Here is a 21,758-nt window from a genome sequence, read left to right as displayed (position 1 = left end):
CCAAAAGGAACAAATCCATTAAGTCCTTCCATTAAGTCCATCCATTAAGCTGAAGACCTATGTCCCAGCTTCCCCAATAATATAATTTATCCTAAGAGACATGCAACGAATAACCTGGACACACTTACAAAGCTGCAGACCTTTGCCTTTCCCTTGCTTCTCTGCCCACATTCCAATCCTGCTAGGCCTCACCTCTCCTGGAACTCGTGGCAGCGCACAAACCAGAAACAATATTATTATATCCATTGTCCCATCTAAGTAGTACACAGGGACCATGCTTAGGGAATTACCTGTCCTGGGTTAGCCAAGAGTAGAGATGAGGTGCCAGAGCAATGGAAGCACCTGACCACAAAGAGAGCGAGAACCCCCGCTTCATGGGCCTTTTAAAGGGGCTTGTGAAGGGAGTGGTTACGCAGCAATGCAGTACCATCCCCTCTCAGTTGATAGGTGAGTTACAGGTAGGCAGGAGCGAATACCTAAATGTTATGGGCTAAGGAGTTGAATAGTGCTCGTTGGGATGGGCAGGAACAGGAACAGGGCTTACAGCTAAAAACACCCAGACTAATTGGACTTATCTGCATCCAACATCCTGGCTAAATTAGTATGTGGGGGGAGTGGTTGAGGATGGAATTATCAGGACAGAGGGTAGGGGACACAACCAAATTTCATTTGCCCACTGTCAATGCGTGCTGGCTATCACTGGCTGCACCCCATAACAATCCTAAATTTTTTATAATGTAGCATAATTTGTTAACACTTAAATATTTCAGTACTTTACCTAAACAGTCACACTTCCTCTCTCCTCTGTTTTACAGATGGAAGAAACAACCTACAGAAAACCTAACTTATGAGAGGACAGAGCAAAGTATTTGTAGATCCAGGAGTAAATCCCAGACTTCTTAACTGCTTGATTAGCTGTTACTCCATTGACCATGCAGCCCGGTGGTAGGTATCTTTTTACTCTTTTCTAGAGATGAGAGAGGTGTAAGAGATCTAGCAAGAACTCAATTTAAAGAATCACTCATTACTAAACCATTCATTATCTACTATTATTATATGTAGTTGTACTGTCATCCGTTATTATCATGAATTTTCCAAGTTACAGGAAGAATTTGAAAGTCTCGATTTTTAAATATCTAAAATGATTTGATAACAGTTTGACTATATTACAAACTATTATCAAGAGAGGAAGAAAACTCACCATTTAATGGACTTATTCTCTGTGCTAGGTAATATTCTAGATTCATTATATTGTCTTACAGAAGCATCATTAAGACTTATAGCCATTTCTGTGGGCCCGGCGCGGTGGCGCAAGTGGTTAAGGTCCTCGCCTTGCACGCCCGGGATCCCATATGGGCGCCGGTTCTAATCCCGGCAGCCCTGCTTCCCTTCCAGCTCCCTGCCTGTGGCCTGGGAAAGCAGTTGAGGACGGCCCAAAGCCTTGGGACCCTGCACCCACGTGGGAGACCCCGAGGAGTCTCCTGGCTTCGGATCAGCAAAGCATCGACCATTGCGCTCACTTGGGGAGTGAATCATCGGATGGAAGATCTTCCTCTCTGTCTCTCCTCTCTGTATATCCGCCTTTCCAATAAAAAAAAAAATAATAATAATAATAAAGACTTATAGCCATTTCTGGAAGGTATGCATTCTTGTCAAATTTTTTTAAAAATTTAGTTTATTTTTTATTGAAAAGGAAGATATACAGAAAGATCTTCCATCTGTTGGTTCACTCCCCAAGTGGCTGCAATCGCTACAGCTCAGCTAATCCAAAGCTAGGAGCCAGGAGCCTCCTCTAGGTCTCACATGTTGGTGCAGGGGCCCATAGTTTTGGGCAATCCTCCACTGCATTCCCATGCCACAGGCAGGGAGCTGATGGGAACTGGAGCATCTGCAACACAAACTTGGGAATGGGATTCTGGCTCATGCAAGACAAAGATTCAGCCACTAGGCTATTGTATTGGGCCCATTCTTGTTTATTTTTATGGTGACTTTAGTGTTACTATATTTATTAGAAAATATTGCATGCATTTTAGGATTTTGATCCTAATTATATTTTGGTTTTATGGAAACTAAGAACCTTATCAAAGTATTTTTTTTTTTACTTATTTGTTTGTGTGTTTTAGATGATGTTTACTATAGTTGATCAGGGTGGGAAGGATCCAGGGTTGGGGAAAAGTGGATGTGATCATTGTTCCCAAATTTTCTATTTCTTCCCATTTCTGGGGTAGGGGAGAGGCAAGGGGAGAAGCTATATCCAGCCTCCCAACCACCCAGGTGATAGTTCTGAGTGCTGTCCATTTCTCCAGTCTATGGATGAGGAAACCTTTCCAGTGTCCATTGGCTGACACTGTCGACCTTAGTGTCTCCATTCACTAATATATTTGTTGTCATCACTTGGCTGAGGTAGTTGTCCAGTATGTTCTGTTCTCCATTCTCTGCTGTGGTACCAGCTGTCTTCTGCAGGCTCCAGTGGGCTACAACATCCTGTATGTGCACCAAGGCTTGCCATCCACCACTTCATCCTTTACACTGAGGAGGACCATTTCTCACAGGTGGGCCCGTGAACCTGTTCCAAGTGGCCTGGGCCCAGCTGGATCCCCCGCCCCGCCACCTTTAGGCTTATGGAACCAGCACCCACCACACAGGCAGGCCAAAAGGACCCAGGCCAGGCAACCTGGGCCCCACAGGACCCCCAAAAGTCTATTTTAAAGAATATTTTTCTAGCTATACCTTATAATGTATCTCTTGCTAGAGACTTACTTAAGTCTTTTATATGGGATTAAGTCAGTTTTGCTCTTCTGCTTGATGGTGAAATCATACTATCTGAAATAGGATTCCTTTCATTACCGGGGAACAGCCAAGCCGTATGAAAACAAGGGATTTAATTTGGACCTCCAGAACCAAAGTCCCAAAAATCATTAATACATTCTGTCTTCCAGCCCTCACATATGCTCCTCCCTGCCCACTGGCCTTTTCTAGCTAAGGTCTATCTGCTTTCTCCTTTAAAATGAAATATAGGGCCGATTTTCCGGACCTCCTTTTACTTCTCCTGTCTTACCCCATCCTTCTGGCATATGCCTTATGCTGTGGCTATACTGAATTGCAGTTGTCCAATTTGACACTGTCCAGTAGAAACATAATACAAGCCATGCGGTTTAAAGTGTTCACATCCCATGTAAAGTACCTGCCTGGCTTCAATTCCTGACTCCTGACTACAGCTTCCTATTAGTACAGATCTAGGGTAGAGGGGGACAGTGGTGATGGCTCAAGTAATTGAGTTCCTGCCACCATGTGTAAGATACTAACCATAGTTTCTTCTGCTATCTTAAGCATTATTCAACTGTTAATTTTGATGCATTGAAATACTATCATCTTGATATGTACCCTTCTCATTGTATAACAGTTTCTGAGTTTGGAACAAAGGCATTTTAACTGTTTTGTGTGCCCGTGCATATAATCTGTGAATCTAGGTGGAGGAGATGCCATGTACGGAATTAGTGAAGACAAAGATGGTAACAGGTTACTAGTTTGAAACATCTGATTCATAACCATATTAGAAATGGCCTGTAGGTAAATGTATATGTAACTGTAGAATTCTAGGAAGTCAGTGTTAGAAATGACAACTTGGGAATAATCTCAGTAGAGGTTGGACAGAAAAACCCTACATGAATGAGGATACTATCTGGGGATGAGGAAAAAATAACTTGAGAAAAGTTAGAAGATGGATGTGTGAAATAAACAGAGGGTTGAAGAGCTGGTGTTGTGCCATACTGAGTTAAGCTCCTTTCTGCAATGCCAGAATGGCATGTGGCTGTTGGTTTTGGTCCTGGATGTTCCATTTCCAACATACCTCTCTGCTAATAGATTGGGAAAGCTGCAATGGATGACCCAAATGCTTGGGCCCTTTCATCTATGTGGGTGTTCTGGAAGAAGTTCCAGACTTTGCAGTCGTTGGTCATTTGTATGTCGTATTTAATTTTTTAAAATTTTTTTGTATTTCATCTTTTAAGAAATGAGCTTTAGATGTGCCATGTATTTTTGAATCTGGATTATTATTTCTTTTCTCTGTCAAGAGAACATCTGTAAGTATCATTTGTACGGCTGGTTTTGGAAGAGGTATATGCTTTGAACTTTTCTTTATTGTGGAAGAATTTTATTTCATTTTCAAAAACAAACAAAACTTTTGCTGGGTATGTTATCCTGGGCCAACAATTCTTTTCTTTTAGAATCGAGAATATGTCACTCCATTCTCTTCTGGCCTGTAGAGATTCCTGTGAGAGGTCTACTGTGTGTTTAATTGGCATTCTTTTATATGTCAGTTGTTTTTTCACGTGCACATTTGAGGATATTTTCCTTATGTTCACTTGATGATCATGTGTCGTGGTAAAGATTGCTTTTGGTCAACCCCCTTGGGAATTCGGTGCCCCTCCTGCATGATGCTGTTTCCCAATTCTTTCTCTAGATTAGGGAAATTTTCGCTCATTCTTTAATTGAATACATCTTCAAACCCAGTTTCTCTTTCTGCACCTTCTGAGACTCCCAGAACTCTTACATTTGACCTTTTAATAGTGTCTTTTAATTCTTGAATACTTTTTTTGGCCTGACCCAGCTCTGTTCCAGCTTTTTGTTTGTTTCTCCCTGGTGACAGGAAATATCTTCTAAAATTGAGATTCTTTCTTCTGCCTCCTTGATTCTAATTTGGAGACTCTCCACTGTACTTTTAATTTGTTCCATTGTATTCTTCATTTCTGATAGATCAGCTTTCATTTGATTCATTTCCATGTAATATATTCCTTGCATTCCTTAAAATCCTGCTTTACGTGCTTCTTGTTGTTGAGAAAAAGTTGTATAACAAGTGTTTTGAATTCTGTATCGCTCATTTTCTCGATGTCTTCCTCAGTGAACTCTGAAGTTGGCAAAGGGTTTTGTTCCTTTGCAGGGGAGTTTTCAGTAATATTCATTGTGCCTTTGTATCTTCTTTTGCTCTTGGTCATTGTACTTCTGGTTATCAGAATCTTCTCCTTGGGGCAGGTTTCTAAGTTGTGTCACCCACAGGTCTACAGTTCGATTTTACTTGTTGTGGTTGGTATATGGCTCTGTTTGCAGTCAGTTGTGCCACTCCCTCCAGCAAGCTCCAGGTCTGGGTTCTTATGTTAGATATCTATCATGGTCTCCATAGCCCCCACTCCTGGCTGACCACTCTCCATCTCCTGTGCTTTCGTGCTGAGGCTGCACCATTGTCTGTACAACCTTTCTCCCACTTCTGGTTGGAGTAGGTCCCAGGTTTAGGGAAACACCAGGTGTCCTTTATAGCTAGATTTTTGGTGGTACTGATCTTGCCAAAACCTGTTGGCTGTTAGGTCTGAGGGCCACACAGACCTATTTTGACCCGTACAATGCCAAAGTCATTATTATTTTCCATGTGGGACTAGTGTAATGCATTGAGCTCATTGAGTTTGCTCCCAGCTCAGTGCATGCATAGCTTAGCTCACTGTTTACCCTGCAGTCTTAACTTCTTTGCCACGCTGTATGAAATGTCACCTGATGTGAGCAACTTTAGAGTTCTTGATCTGCTGGCTGTCAGGTCTAGGGGCTACCTGGATCAGTCTTGGGTGGAACCTGTAGGATGCCACTCTGTTGCAATTCACTGAGCTAGAAATGAGTCCACTCCCAGCTGAGTGAATGCTCAGTCCTTTCCCTTGCCTTTTCCTCCTTAAACAAAATGGCACCTGATTCAAATCTATGGGTAGCCTAGGCTATGAAATGCACCCTGTTCCTGCACTGCCCATCTGGGACCTGCTGCTCTGTCTCTACTCCTGGTCAAACCAAACAGACCAGGAGGATGGGCAATTCTTTGTCTCAGTGTGCCTCCTTAGCTCCTGGTGAAAGTCCTTTCCCACCTTGTTCCTAGTGGAGTTCCAGCCGCAGCTGCAATTCAGATTGCCGCTCACTGAATGCTGCTGGCGTATCAGTCACTGCAACACCACACCATTGTTTCTCCTGCTTTCCTGTGTCTGTCAGTCTCTAGGCACCCCTCTGTTGTTGTTCTGTCTCTCTTATTTCCTGGAATGTGCTCTCTCTGCTTCACACTGGCTTACATTTCTGTTTGTTTAAACGTGTCCTTACCCTATTCCGCCATATTGATTTTCTTGAATTGATTTTTGTATATTTTTTATATGTGGACATCCAGTTTTTCACAGTACCATTTCTTTAAAAGACTATTCTTTTCCAATGTGTAATTTAGGACTTTTGTCAAAGACAGTTTTCTGTAGATATGTGAGTTAACTTCTAATGCCTTGTTTCTGTTCTGTTGGTCGATGGATCTGTTTTTATGCTCTTGTCAGTATTTGCTAAGCATTATAATTTTCCAAGTGATCATATTATCAATCTTTAATTAGTTTTCTGTTGCAAACATTGAGGTGCTCATTCTATCTTTTTTCTATTGTTATAAATAGTGTTAAAGCTTTGAAAATAACTATTTATTCAATGTTTTGAATTATTTTCTTAAAATAGAATTTCAGAAGTGAATTGTTTTTACTAGAAGCCATTAGTACATCCTGCCATACTGGAATAACATTGAATCTTGTTTTTCATTTCACATGATTATTTTCTTTCTTCCTGCAGCAGTAGACTGGAGTGATATCAGAAAACATAAATATGGTCACCTATCAGAATCTCCATCCCAATATCAAGGTAAGACTAAAATCTTCAGTGTGAAAAATTTTTATTTGAAATTTCTTACCATAAGTAAACTTTGTTCTTATAGATCTGAGTTTATACATAACTTGTACAATAAAACAAAATCAGATACTTTCATTTGTACAGGTATGTGTCAAGGATAGTATACTTTGGTAAACTGAAAACTGGAAGCTAGATTGTCTCAAGTTGACTTCACAGCTTTAGACATAGTTGTTTAGCCCCTCTTGATTTCAATAGCGTTTATAGGCTCAGATTTTGGAATAATGCAAAATTGGGTATTATACTCTACGACTACCAATGTTGAACTCAGTACTTTTAAAATAAGAGAATTGGACTGGGTAATTACTGCAGAATTTCACCTTCCTATCATTTTGATATGTTTGTTGTGTTGACTTGAATTTTTCTTTAATAGAAGTCACTGATATCCTGGAGTTAGGTGAGATATTTTGCTGTGTTTATTTTAAGTAAGGGAGATCACTAAGCAAAGGTTGAATTGGAGTCAGTTTTAATCAAAAAAGAAAATTCCATGTGTCTGTGTCATACAGCTGTGAAGTCCTGCACTCCTTTCTGCCTAATATAGCATGTAGTCCATCTCAGCTGTCACATCAGTTCCCGTTTAATCAGGTACCCACAAAAGGCACCCACAAATGTGGCTAATTACATAGACTATAGGGAGGAATGGAAACTAAACCAAACTGGAAGTAATAGCTCTTACTTTGCTGATCCCAGAAGTAAACCTTCACCATCCGTAAGTCAGACTTGGGTGGAAATTTTCGAAAAGTAATTAGTCATGAAATGAATTGTATTTAAACTAGTTTTCAGATGACATGGTTTAGGGGTAGTGGTAAACTGATTTTGATTTGCTGGATCTCTTTTGAAGTACAATGCCCAAAACAAAATGTAATATCCAACATATGATTTTATTAATCTGGAAAAGAATGGGACTGTTACTTATGTGTTTCTTTGCTCTGCTTTTGTATCACTCAAAAATTTATTAAGCTTCTGTTAAGTTTCAGACATTCTGGCAATTAGGGAAGATCAAATACAAATAAAAAATAGTTTGTATCCATAAAGGATTTGCCAAGTAAATCATCTATAATACTATGATGTGATAAGTGTGAAAACAAAGATGTTAACAGTGTTGGAGGCAATTGCAAAATGGTAGAACAGGAAAAATCAAAATGCTTTGCCGAGAAAGCGCTTTTGCTGCATTTTGTTCACTGTGTGGAAGTACTGTGAGTGGATATGACGCCCAGAACAGCAAAAGTTTGTGTTAGGAGACTCTGTGGTCCTTTCTGGCGTATTTGTGAGGCCTTCAAAATCCAGACTTTTATTATTGCAAGATACCTGCCTGGGTCCTCCAGAAAGCCTATGGTTTATTCACCCTGAAACACTTTCTGTTGTCTGAAAAAACAAACAAACAAACAAAAACAATACATGCGCCCTGGAAGCTTTATTCTATTAAAACCACTTAGAGTGGATTTAATTTTTTAAAAGAGAAAATTGTGTTAAACTGTTACTGAAACAATATTACAATTGAAACTTTTTTTTAATACAACTGTCTGCTCCAACATTGAAGCATTTAATGAAAGGCTGTACCTAAGTATTATATCACTCACTTTTAACTTTACTGCATCTTCCAAACCAGCCCAGGAGTAGGAATGTATAGTAATTAAGGCATTGAGTCATTGCATTGATGCTGGAAGCTGGGCTGTTACTTAAAACCTCCCTTCTTGAACCACAGTGAATGATGAGTTCTTGAGACTCATGGTTTATTTTAGAAAGACACTGAAGAAATAATTCAGTTACAGACATTTCTTTTCAAAAATTCTTTTTTGCTTAATAATTTATTTTCATATGACTTACTAAAATATCAAGTTATTCAGGAGGGAATATTGTGTTTTATAATTTAGCTTTTTTTTTAAAGATTTATTTTTATTATTTTTTTATTGGAAAGGCAGATATACAGAGAAGAGAGACAGAGAGGAAGATCTTCCATCCAATGATTCACTCCCCAAGTAAGCACAACGGCCGATGCTATGCCGATCCAAAGCCAGGAGCCTCTTCAGGGTCTCCCACGCGGGTGCAGGGTCCCAAGGCTTTGGGCCGTCCTCTGCTGCTTTCCCAGGCCACAGGCAGGGAGCTGTAAGGGAAGTGGGGCTGCCGGGATTAGAACTAGCGCCCATATGGGTTCCCGGGTGTGCAAGGTGAGGACCTTAACCACTTGCGCCACCGCGCCGGGCCCTATAATTTAGCTTTAAACATTTTATAATGGGCTTAGTAAGTACCATGCCACAATTTATTAAGTGTCAATAAAGAGCCAAGAAAAATAGAATTGAAGATATAACTTATGAAGAACACTTGCTCTACCAGATGTTTTAATTGATTGTAAAATTATGTGAAAGAATATTGCTAGTGTTGGAATAGAATAATGAGGAGCCAGATTATGAGCTCTAGAAATTGATATAAAAGTATTTAAATAGAACATCAAGGTGACATTTAAAATCATAGAGAAAAGATTATTCAGTAGAGGATGTTGGAACACATTCTTTGCTTGAATGGATGTGAAAGAGGAAAACTAAAACCTTCATTTGTTTCACAAAATAAATTAAGTAGATCAGATATTTAAGTGTAAGAAAAATAAATCTGAAAAAATCCTAGAAGAAAATACAGGTTAATTTTTTTCAAGCATTAATCTGTTTATTTTTTCATTACTCATTCAAATAGATTAAGAAAGTAAAATTGTCCCCCAAGTATAGAGAACACTGATAATCAGCACAAAAAGTTCGGCTTCACAGAATAACATTCAATAATCTCCTTAAATGTAATTTTAACCCTTATTTCAAGCTAAAAGCAGTAATTTGATACAATAAGTGAAACACAAAATTGGTATGTTCTGAACTACAAAAGGGGTTTCCATTGTCACACATGGTTTTAGTCAAATACACATTCCACAATGGACAAGTATGTACAAATGTTAATAAAACGCTATTTCAAATGCTAAACCTGCCATAAGTTTTTAAGGAATCCCATTCCTGCTGTTCAGCATATTTATTTTTAGAAGTTTAAGCTGATCTGGGCAAATAAATTCTTCTAAATCTTAACAAACAGCATGTTATAAGCCATGAAAGTTTTTAAATAAAAAAAAATCTTTCAATACAAAGGCACTTACATGAAACTTTGTTTCTCAAAAAAAAAAAAACCACTTATCTGAACAATGTTAAAAACAAATCATCTTTTAAGACAAAATTCTTACAAAACTATATTTTCCTATATTATCCTATAACTAACACCAGTTCATTATTATTAATAACCTCTTAAACTACTGTTGTCTAAAAATTTCAGGTTACTTGAAGCACTATTTCAGGTATTACAGTCAAAGGTGTCACTTAGGGCTGTTATGAAATGATGTCAATCCGAAAAACAGTAATATTATTTCAACCCCAAACAGCCTATATCTCATGGAATAAGATATTGTGAAGTAACCAATGAACCAACAATCGATATGAGTCAGACTGCTTCTGATCTACATCAAAGAATTATAAAGCCTAATTTACTTGTAAGGCCCTATGCTGCTCAGAAATGGTGAGAAAGAGCAGAGAAATCTTACATCACCCTAGAAGGTGTGAGGAAGACGGGAAGTATAACCTATCAGGATCATAACTGGTAACCCATAGACAACAGACTCACATCAGCATGAGACAATAGCAAAACTACAAAGGCATATGGGGGGAATCAGGAGCAATCCTAACAACCTCTTAACAGGAGGTCATATGCACAGAGCAGGGGGGGACCCCAGAGTGGAGCAAGTGGACAGGAGGAGGCTTGTATGCCAACCCTGAAGACTCCCAGATCCTCACCAAGGACTATCAGTATGAGCACTGAGGACTACATCCCAACTGCCAAGGAGACCACGGAGAATTGGAGTGCCTTCAGAGGCTGAGAACTCTGAGGTCACCAACCTCCATTTGAATCTACCCACATGGGATGGAAGAAGCCCAAATCCTGCCTTGCAAGATCCAAGGTCATTGGAACGACAACCGGGAGCACTGAGTGGTCCACAGAAACAGAAGAACAGTAAACTTCTTTCGGGACTAGGGAGAGGAGCTTTCTCTGGTTCTTGCCTGGTGCTGACTTTGGGTCCACACCCTCTCTCATAATGACCATCAGGATCGCTCCAGAAACCCCTTAAAACAAACAAATAAATAAACAGATAAACAAGAAAACTAGAATAGATAGACAGAGAACAGCAAGGAAAGCTTGGAAACGGACAGGAAGCGGTCAGTGGGGATGCACTTATAACTCACTGGGTGAGACACAGAGATTAGTTACTCCTCACTGGGGTATTGAAGATTTCTCTGCACACCCCTCCTAAAACTGTTCACCTAAACTGTTGACATATGTTTTGTTAAAGTTACAGAGTTAGACTACCTGAAAAACAGCCAGATTCAGCAAAATCATGCTTCAACACTATAAACTGCTAAATACTAAAATTAAAATAGACATGAGACAGCTGAATAGTATTCTATAGCCATTTTAAGGTGTATAGAACCCGGTTGTATATAAACTAATAATTCGAGTGTCAATGTAGAAGTCACAGGATGTGGTTCAGATCTTGCAATCTTTTTTTTTTCTCTCTTTCAACATATTGGTTACTCAATACCATGTCAACTAATTCTATAACGTTATAAATTGTTACTGATGTAATGTCGGGGCTTTTAATTGATTGGGATGATACTCTGCTGGCTCTACCTTCAGACCAGAGATGGTCTCTCCAAGAAACCGTTAAACTTATCTGGACAATAAGATGCTGGACTTTATGCTTGGTAGATGCTTGCAATGAAAGAATCTCAACTGAATTTGAACTGTGGTAATGCAACAAGGTGGAGGAATCCACAATGGGGGGGGCGGGGCTGGGGAGGGGTGGGAGAAATCCCAGTGCCTATAAAACTGTGTCACATAATGCAATGTAATCAATTAAAAATAATAATAATAAAAAAGAACTTCTCCTAATGCCAGATTTTGCACATACCAGGGGGTCCATGAGCCAGCCCTACTCAGTTTACCTCCTGTCCTAGCAGGAACAGTGGCTTTTCCTGACTGGCCTTCAACCCTAACTTGTCCTTGCTGTTGGATATTTCAGCCCAGCCACGACTTGTCCATACCCACATACAGCTCACACATAGCTAAGTAGGGGTTGAGACCTTGCCTAGTCCATCCCATATCTACCCTGGTCCTCCAGGACACCAGAGGGTGTTGGAGTCTGGCCCGTGCATCCAATCCCAGTCCACACTTGTGCCAAGGGAGACAACAACTGTATCCTGATCAGAACGCAGCCCCCATTCCAGCCCACATGCCCCTTGGTGGGAACCTCAACCCAGCTAGGCTTGTCCCCTTAGCTCTCCAACCGGGTCTGTTCCCAGTTGTAGATGATGTGCATGCCAATGGTTGCTCTGACTCAGCCCCTTACCTGTCCCAACCTCTGCCTTAGACACTGTGGCTTAGCATTCCTGGCTCATGCAGACCAGTAGTTTCAAGAGCCTAGCTCGGCATGACCTGTGCTCCATCCTGGTCTCTAGTTTTGCTTGTGGGCTAAGGTTTGCTCAGTCCTGCCCGGTCCACCCTGTTCCATTACCAGTTGACACATTAGCCAGCCGTTGGAGCTACTATGCCCAGCTTGTCCAACCCCCAAATCAGGACCACATGTTCACCAGCGGGATCTATGACTCGCCACGGAAGTTTCCCAAGATCCTCCACTTAATCCACTCCCAGACCCAGTTCTCATTCATGCCATTGGGTTTTAGGCCAGGTTCCGGTGAAGTCTGGCCTTCCATTTGGCCTTATATGAGCTTGTGAACATTGCAGCCCAGCCTACCCCACACCCTATTCAGGATGCACATTTGAGTGTTGCTGCCTTGACTATTGACCAGTCCAGACTGTTGTCAGTTCCTTTACCTGTGATTGATGGCAGGCTCCTTGGTCACACCTAGCTTAGTCCATCACTACCCCAACTCTTGAGCTAACCAGTGGGGTTAAAATTTCCACAGGGTTTGGCCTACACATCCCCCACAGAATCTACCCCCGGATATGGTTCTCAAGTGCTAGTTAATGTAATGGCCCTGCTTAATGTGACCCTTCTCCTGATCCATCATCATGTCAGGTAACAGGATATGATTCTGCTGGACAAGCCCTAAGCCACAGCTTTTGCATGGTCTGGTATTTGGTGGTCAGCATTGTTTAGTGATTACAAGTTCTGCAAAGGAAGAATTACTGTCATTGGGAATCTTTAGGATTGATTCACATCCCAGAAGCACAGTGGGTTCAACCTGGAGCTACCTAAGCAGCGATTCAAAGAACCAAAATCCCAGAGGTCTTTGCCGGGCGCCCAGCAAGCGGAGCCTGGTGCCAAATGGCACACTGACCGCCCAGGGACGGCTCACCACGTGCACATGGTGGTTGGCGTCTGGGATCCAGGCATGAGACTCCCCATCCTGAGACCTACAGGCATAAACTTTCAAGGGAATATTTTAGCATATGCACTATGTTAAAATCTGAACTGTGCATGCATTATTTGTCCATTAAGCATGTTCTTTGGAATATGTACCAAAGAGAACTTCTTAAAAAAATTCAAAGGTATATGCACTCATACTTATTAAAAAATTAGACATTTTATGACCAAAGGTTGCATTTAATAAATATTCTTATTACATTAATTATGGTGTATAAGTTAAATAAACCATGGTACATATAGATAACAGAACAATAGACAGTAATCTTGGAGTGGGTTTTCTGAGCTAAAGGCTTTGATTACTCTTATTGCTGTAAGGAATTTGAATTTTACAATTAGATGGAACAAGGAAGAACTCTTACACAGGATTGTGACAAAATAGCCAGTAAGAGTGACCAGTATGGCAGGGTAGGAGCAGTTGAAAAATATTGGACATACTTAGAGAAAGAAGTATGTCTAGTACTAAGAAATAGAATAGGTCCAGGACTAGCAGAGCCAGGTATTAACTGTAAAAAGTTGCTCATTTGCACTCTTTAACAAAAAACAACAAAAAATAATGGCCAAAAAACAAGGAGTGACCCATGATTGGAGTTATACCACAGAGGCTGGAGGGAACATTCAGATTCAACTTTTTTTTTGTCATGTGACCCATATGCCTTTCTTGGCTGTCCTGTCTATAATAGCACACATTTTCTCTCCTTCTTGCCATGATTTTTTTTTTCCTTTTTGAAAAGAACCAGGAATGATAGAATCATCATTTTTTCCCCTGGACTGACATATTTATTTGTTTATTATATCCTCAAATTGTGAGCTCCATTTAGGCAGAGATTTTGGCTACATTTATTCACCATGTAGCACCAGATTCTTGATCCATACTTGACATAATAGACATTCATTCAATGCGTGCCGTTTGATAGATATTGGAGAAGGAAAGTCATGTATCTAAGTAGATGAATTTTGGGGTCTATTAATTTTCCAGATACTTTTATGTTATTTGTAAATCTCTTCAGGGCAGGGATCTTATTCACTTAATGTTTATATCTATTATATTGTATACAACAGAATTTACAAAACATGTTCTTCAGTATTGTTGAATGATATAAATTAGATGTCTGGTTTTTTTTCTCATTTGTTAGGTGCTAAAGTATTTCCTTGTAGAGAATCTGTCTATAACTTTAACAGAAACCCCAGTCCATTACTTGTTTTTATTCTCTTAAAGTGCTTGTCACTTAGTATCTGCCTTGTCACTTGATTATGCATTAATTGTTTCTTATCATACACCAAAATGTAAATATAGTGAGGGCCAGAACCGTTTTATGCACATAAAGGAGACTCAATTAACATCTGTCAAATAAATAATTCAAAATCATCAAATTACATAAGTTAATTATAAAATATTGTGCCCATGTTGTTAGTTAATAATACTATAGTCAAAGTAATCCTGACCCCAAGTTTGGACTAAATTTCTCAATTGTGCCTTCTCATGGATGCTATTCTGATACTACACCTCATTAATATAAATGTATCACCGTTGTAATTGTATCCTGTTTATCTAAGATCTGTGCTTATCTTGACTGAAAACTGTGAATTTAGAATTCATGTGTCTCTTGTTCTCCCAGCATTTAATGTAATTATTTGCATTTGGAGATGTCTGTTTACTGGATTATGGCTATGTGTGCAACCTTCTGAGATAAATATTATCTCCAGGTTTCAGATGAATAAACTGAGGCTTAAAAGAAGTAAGTAACTTCCCTATAGAAAAACTTAATTTGACACCTACTTATCACATTCTTTCAACCACACCGATAGTTTTTATATATAACTTTTTAATCAGAATTACCTAAGAAACCTTCAAAATGCTGCCTAGTGAGAGCTTTTGAAGGTTTTGTTTTGGGATTAGTGCTTAATGCCAGGAGATGGCAAACTGCTGCTGGGGAGACAAATCTGGTTTCCTGCCTGCTTTAGTACAAACCATTTATTCATCTGTGTACTATCTATAGATGCTTTCATACTTACAGTGGCAGAGTTGAATAGTTGTAACAATGAACATAGACCTACAAAGCATAGAATTCTTAGTCTCTTGTCTGTTACAGAAAGTTTGTGGGCTCCTGCTCTGTAATTTGCTGCCCATCCTGTTTCCATCCTTTTTCCTTTAAAATATCATTTGTTTGTTTATTTTTTTTTCATAATACAGTCCCATAAGCTCAGGGATTTCCCCCTCCACTCCCTTCATTATCCCTTCCCCCTACTGTTTTCCTCCATATATTTACAATGCTATGGTCCTTCAGTAACAGTTATAAGTTCATCATTCTGCTATTAGGTTTATAGGATGCAAACTGATGTATTACTCACTTTCCTGTAGCCCTTGGCCCTTTGTACCCTAATAGGATTATTAAAAAAGAAAGAATGCAAACTGATAAAATTTCATGTTTCAGAGAGAGAATTCTTCCATCCCCTGCTTCACTCCCTAGATGGCTGCAACATCCAGGACTGGGCCAAATAAACCTGGCATCCAGGATCCATGACCTTCATTTGAGTCTTCCACATGAGTAGAGGGTTCCAAGCATTTGGGCTGTGTTTCTCTGGCCATTAGCAGGGAATTCGGTCAGAAGAGAAGCCAAAGCAGGAAACATTGTCCATATGTGATGCTAGTGTTGCAAGTGGTGGCATTTCTCTGTTTTTCTCTTTCTTTTTTCTGTAATTTATTTAAAACACAGAATGACACACAGAGAGATCTTTTGTCTACTGATTCACTCCACAAATGGCCACAATCACCACAGGTAGGTCAGGCAGAAGCCAGGAGCCCAGATTTCCATCCATGGCTCCCACATGGATGGAAGGGGCCTGTGTGCTTTGGCCATCGCACTCCACCTTCCCAGGTTCATTAGCAGAAATCTGAGTCAAAAGCACAGTTAACACTGGATGCCAAGGTTGTAAGCTAGCTACACCACAACACCAGCTCCATGTCCTGTTTCGTTTGTTACTCTAATACTTAACAGATATGGTAACCCTATATCTACAATATTCCAAATCCTTAATATTTGAATGTCTGGCTTCATGATAGATATGATAGTAGATATGCAAATATTCTTATTGAGTCAATAAAAGTTATCTTATTTTCTAATTTACCTGATATTAAGGAACTAAGTCTTAGATAGTCCAAACTGCCAAATATAAGAGAAATACTAATTTAGGTATGGCTCAGGCCAGTCAACCATCACAGTGGAGTGGATTAATTAGAGCAAAGTGATTTCTTCTCATTTAGTTTGTAATAGGATGTTTTGTGAAAAGTCTGAGGTTTTTGTTCTCTCTATTTTGCAACACAGGATTGATTACTAAAGCTTATGTGCATAATAGAGAACTGTTATTAATACTCTAATAATTGTGGCACCCCTCGTGTTGCTATATTCTTTTTAAAAAATATTTCTATTTGAAAGGTGGATTTGCAGAGACAAGGAGAGACAGACACAGAGAGAGAGATCTGCTATCCATTGGTTCACTCCCCAAATGGTTTCAACAGCTAGGGCTGAGCCAGTGTGAATTCAGGAGCCAGGAACAACTTCTGGGTCTCCCATGTGGGTATAGGGGCCCAAGGACTTGAGCCATCCTCCTCTGCTTTCCTAGGTCATAAGCATGGGTCTAGATCAGAAGTGGAGCAGCCAGGAATAAAGTCAGATCCAAAATGAAATACTTGCTATGCCACCTCATTGGCCCCTGCTATGTTCTTAAAACCAAAATCTCCTGGGTGTTTTTGGATACAACTCACTATAAGCAATTATGTTAGACTGATCAAACCTCTAGACCAGTGCTGCCTAAAACAGTAACTCTTAACCACATGCAGGTATCTAAACTTACATTAATTAAAAATAAATAATATTTACCATTTTTGGGGAGGGATTGTTTTTTATTTTTTAATACAATTTTTTTTATATTAATCTTAGTTGATTAGGGTACAAAGGGTCAAGGGCTACAGGGTGAAAGTGGGTAATATCATTGTTTCCACACTAATACAATCATTTTTCCCTGTATCTGGGGCTAGGGGAGTAGCAAAGGGAAAAGCCCCACCCAACTTCCCACCCATCCCACATCCCCAACATGAGGCGCGCTCCAAGGATCCTGCTTAAACAGTTTTGATAGTTCATCAGTGCTGGATTGCTGCCAATCTCACCGTCCCAACCACAATGAAACCTATTCAGAGTCCACTGGCTGACACTCTCTTGATGGTTGGGGTCCAAGATCAGCAGTTCAGTTGGAGAGATATCCAAAGAAACTTCATCTGAGTTGATCCCAAATCTGATTCTTGTATGTGAGTTTGCTAGTACAGGCTCCAGCACCGTTCGTTACACCAATCAGCTTATGCACATGCTGGTCGTTGCAATTGCTGGGTCCGTTCGGTTTCCAGCCCCGTCTTCCTCGTGAACCAATGGGTGTTGTAGTCCAGCTCGATCCTACCCACTTCATACTCGGTCTTCATGCAAACCAGTTGGAGCTGCAGCCTAGTTGGCGTGACTCCCCAGAACCCCTACCAGATCTGTCCCCTACCCTGGTTCCCATGCTTGCCAGTATATAGCGCAGGCTTGTCCAGTCTGTCCCACATCCCATTTAGCTCTCGCACACGTCAATGGACATTGAAGCCTAGTTCAACCCAACCAACCTATTATCCAGCCCATACACCTACTGGCAGGTGCCTTTCTGTCTAGCCACCCCTGCCCCTATCCTGGTTTTTGTGCTGTCCAGTGGGGGTGGTAACCCTGAGGGAGGTGCCCACTATTTCCCTACTAGGCCACACCCATTCCCAGATTATGCAGTCTCCAGATGGTTCTGGCATTTGACTTGACAGAATTAGCTCCCAGTACCAGCCTCTGCCAGCTAATGCTGTGGCTAAGCCCAAACACCCCTCAACCCACTCTAATTTTACTTGCACAAGTCAGAACAGTCAGCTTACCGTGAGGCCCACAGGTGCTATAGCCCTGCCTAGTCTGAACTTCCCCCATCCCAATTCACGCTTTCCAATGGAAGTAGTTATCCAGCAGGGGTGCCCACATTCCCCTGTCGGCTTTGCCTCCTCCCTGATTGTCACATGTGCTGTTTGTGCGCTGCAACCACATCTGGTACGGCTCATCTCACCTTGGCACTACTTGTTGTGTACTGGTATGTGTTGCAACCGAACCTGGCTCAACCCGCACTCTGTTCTGGTGCTCGAATTCACCAGAAGGTAATGTGAACAGGTTCAGTCTGGTCTGCCCCGAACCCATGCCATGTGTATGCCAGTGGGATAATTTCCATTGCCTGTTCTGGGTTGTTCTCTATTGTGCTTCTTGCGCTTGCCTGCAAGCAGGGGACTGTGTCCTGCCAGAGAAGTTGCCCAGGCTCCTCCACCAGAACCTCTCCCACTGCCAGTTTTTGTGCATACCAGTGGGTCCCTGGGCCAGCACTACTCAGTTTACCTCCTGTCCTAAGAGGAACAGCGGCTTTTCCTGACTGGCCTTCGACCCAAGCTGGTTCTTGTTGTTGCATATTTCAACCCAGCCACGGCTCTTCCATACCCCCACACAGCTCACACATGGTTCAGTGAGGGCTGAGACCTAGCCTAGTCTGTCACACATCTCTCCCCGGTCCTCCAGAACACCAGATGGTGTCGGAATCTGGCCTGGCTTGGTGCTTCCCGTCCCAGTCCCCACTTGTGCCAAGTGAGATTACAATCGTATCCTGATCAGATTGCAGCCTCAGTTCCAGCCCATGCGCTCCTTGGTGGGGAACTCAACCCAGCAAGGGTGTCCCGTTATTTCTCTAACCGGGCCTCTTCCCTGCCTTAGATCAGGTGCAGGCCGGTGGTTGTTCTGTCTCCGCTTGGCAGAGGCCCTCACTTGTCCTGGCCCCTTGGATGCTGTGGCTTAGTGCCTCTGCCTCACACAGCTAAGTATATGCAAGGACCTACATGGCATGAGCTGTGCTCCAACCTGATTTCTGATGTTTCCTGTGAGTTAAGGTTTTTTCAGCCCTGCCCATTCTGCCCCCTTCCAGTGGCAGCCCGGCCGACCCCACATCCTGTTTAAAGATGCACATTTGGGTGCTGCTGCCTTGACCTACCCTGACTGTTGTGGATTCCTTTACCCATGAGTGATGGCAGGTGGCATGTTCACACCTAGCTTAGACCATTGCAACCCCAGCTTGCGAGCAAACCTGGGGGAATTGTATTCCAAAAGGTTGGGCCCACACAACCCCACAGAGTCTACCCCCAGCCCAAGTTCTCTTGCATGCTGGATAGTGTCTTGATCCTACCAAATGTGACCACTCTACAACTGCAACACTCAGTTGGGTAATGGTACTCAACACTGCCAAAGAGGCCCCCATCCATAGCTTTGGTGTGGGCTAGTGTGTGGCAATCAGTGATGTTCTATACTAATATCCCATTCTTTATTCACAGTAGCTGCTTTTCAGGTGTTAAGTAGTTACAAGTGGCCACCTCATTGGTCAGTGCAGACACAGAACATTGTATCAGCACAGATACTAACTGGAGGTGAAGTCTGAGTCCAGTGGAATCTCCCATCAAAGTACTATCCAGGCCTGACCCTGCTTAGCTTCCGAGATCAGACGAGATTGGGTGTGTTCAAGGTGGTATGGCCGTAGACAAAATCTAAGACATACTATTTGATCTACTCTTTCATGTGTAAGATGAAATAACAGTTTACAGAAATGTTTTTTTTTTCATAGCAAATAGTGATGAATTGTGTTTAGTCCTTGCTTGAGGGCCTTTTAAGCTAAGAGAAAATTCTTCATAAATCCTGGTAACCTTTTAAAATCTTTATTTGAGTAAATATCCATCTCATTTACCGTATGAACTGTCTGGCCATGATGATTAATCATTGACCAATTCAGAAACTGTTCAGAACTGAAAATGATGTTTGCCACATCTGCTTGGCTTAGTTAAGGATAGTGGGGAAGGGACTAGTTTTATTATTATTATTATTATTAATTACATTGCATTATGTGACAGTTTCAAAGGCTCTGGGATTCCCCTAACTTCTCCCCATACCCTTCCCCCATGGTGGATTCCTCCACCTTGTTACAGTATTACAGATCAAATTCAGTTGAGATTCTTTCATTGCAAGCATATACCAAGCAAAGAGTCCAGCATCTAATTGTCCAGATACATTCAGCGATTTCTTGGGGAGACCATTTCTAGTCTGAAGGTAGAGCTGGCAGAATATCATCCTGATCAATTAAAAGCCCCAACATAACATCAACAACAATTTACAACATTATTAAATTGCCAATATGTTACAAAATGCAAATTCTGAACCACATCCTGTGACTACTTCATTGACATTTCGATTTTAGTTTATATACCAACCAGTTTCTATACACCTTAAAATGGCTGTAGGGTACTATTCAGCTGTCTTGTGTCTATCCTCATTTTATGTTTAGCAGTCTATAGCATTGAAGCATGATTCTACTGAACTTGGCAAATTTTAGGATAGTCTAAACTGGCTTATAACTTTAGCGAGGCATACAGTTTAGGTGAACAGTTTTAGGAGGGGCATGCAGAGAAATCTTCCATTCCCCAGTGAGGTGTAATTAATCTCTGTGTCCTACCTAGTAAGGTATATGTGAATCCATGCTGACCGTTTCCTGTCTGGTTCCAAGCTTTCCTTGTTGTTCTCTGGGTCTTGGGGTTGTGTTTGGAGTGATTTAGATTTCATCATTCAGTGATTCATTTTTGTTACAGCATCTAGTGCTTTTTGCATTGCCCAAAAGGATTCTGTGCTGCTCCACCACAGAGGAAACTTCAAGAAATGCTGGTTTGCTACAGTGTTTTAGCCGGTGAGACTCTCTGGGATCTTCTTGACTCTATTATCATGGAGTCACCTCCAGGTGGGTATTAGGGAAATATTGGTAATTGGTCTAACCTTTGAATGAAGAATTTGTCCTTAAACTGTTTTCCTGTACCCCAGATAGTATCACCTTGACTGTTATATCTCTAGTGTTATGTGTTCTTTAAACTTCGAGAGACTCTTAGTCGGCCTCTCAGGTTAAGAGAGACTGTAGATTCCCCAACCTGTTCTTATTTAGTGTCATTAGAAAAAACTTCCTGTGTCCCACTTGTCTCCAAATTACCAGATCATTATTATTTTGCGCCTCAGAGCAATACAGCTGTGGATGGGATGGGAGTCAGCCATTCTGGATGCTAAAACTGTCATTTGACAGCAACAAGGGACCTCTCCCAAGAGTCAGATTGCTCAAAAGGAATCTCCACATTCCCTTTATATCACTTCTGTTTTTTCATGAATTTCCTGAACACTTCTTTGAAATATTGATATGGGATCTCTACAGTGGTCAACATGAAAAATATCTCAGGTTATCTTTAGATTGTGACTTTAAAACATTAATCTGAGAGATCCACTCAGATCACCTAGGTTCTTCCCCTAATACTCATTTGGGCCCAAATAGGGAAAAGGCATTTTCTCATGCTCAAAAATGTGTAATGTTTAGTGTAGATTATGTCCCAGGAGCATTTTTTTTAGTGAGTTGACTGTGATAGAGATTTCTA

The 21,758-nt window shown here is 41.0% G+C and overlaps 1 protein-coding gene across 1 annotated transcript in view; it reads left to right on the top strand.

The window, feature by feature from the left end:
* Window positions 1-925: 925 nt before the first annotated feature.
* SCMH1 (Scm polycomb group protein homolog 1) overlaps window positions 926-21,758 on the top strand; it is a 139,096-nt gene continuing 118,263 nt past the window's right edge. The window contains exons 1-3 of the mRNA XM_040974306.1: window positions 926-945; window positions 6,625-6,693; window positions 20,937-21,082. Of these exons, the coding sequence (XP_040830240.1) occupies window positions 21,004-21,082 (79 nt within the window). The 5' untranslated portion in view covers window positions 926-945; window positions 6,625-6,693; window positions 20,937-21,003. The remainder of the gene's footprint in view (window positions 946-6,624; window positions 6,694-20,936; window positions 21,083-21,758) is intronic.

The sequence above is a fragment of the Ochotona curzoniae genome, unplaced genomic scaffold (assembly GCF_017591425.1).
Source record: "Ochotona curzoniae isolate NIBS_2020 unplaced genomic scaffold, NIBS_Ocur_1.0 contig_2404, whole genome shotgun sequence".
NCBI classification, from domain to species: domain Eukaryota; kingdom Metazoa; phylum Chordata; class Mammalia; order Lagomorpha; family Ochotonidae; genus Ochotona; species Ochotona curzoniae.
This window is presented reverse-complemented; position numbering and strand designations above follow the sequence as displayed.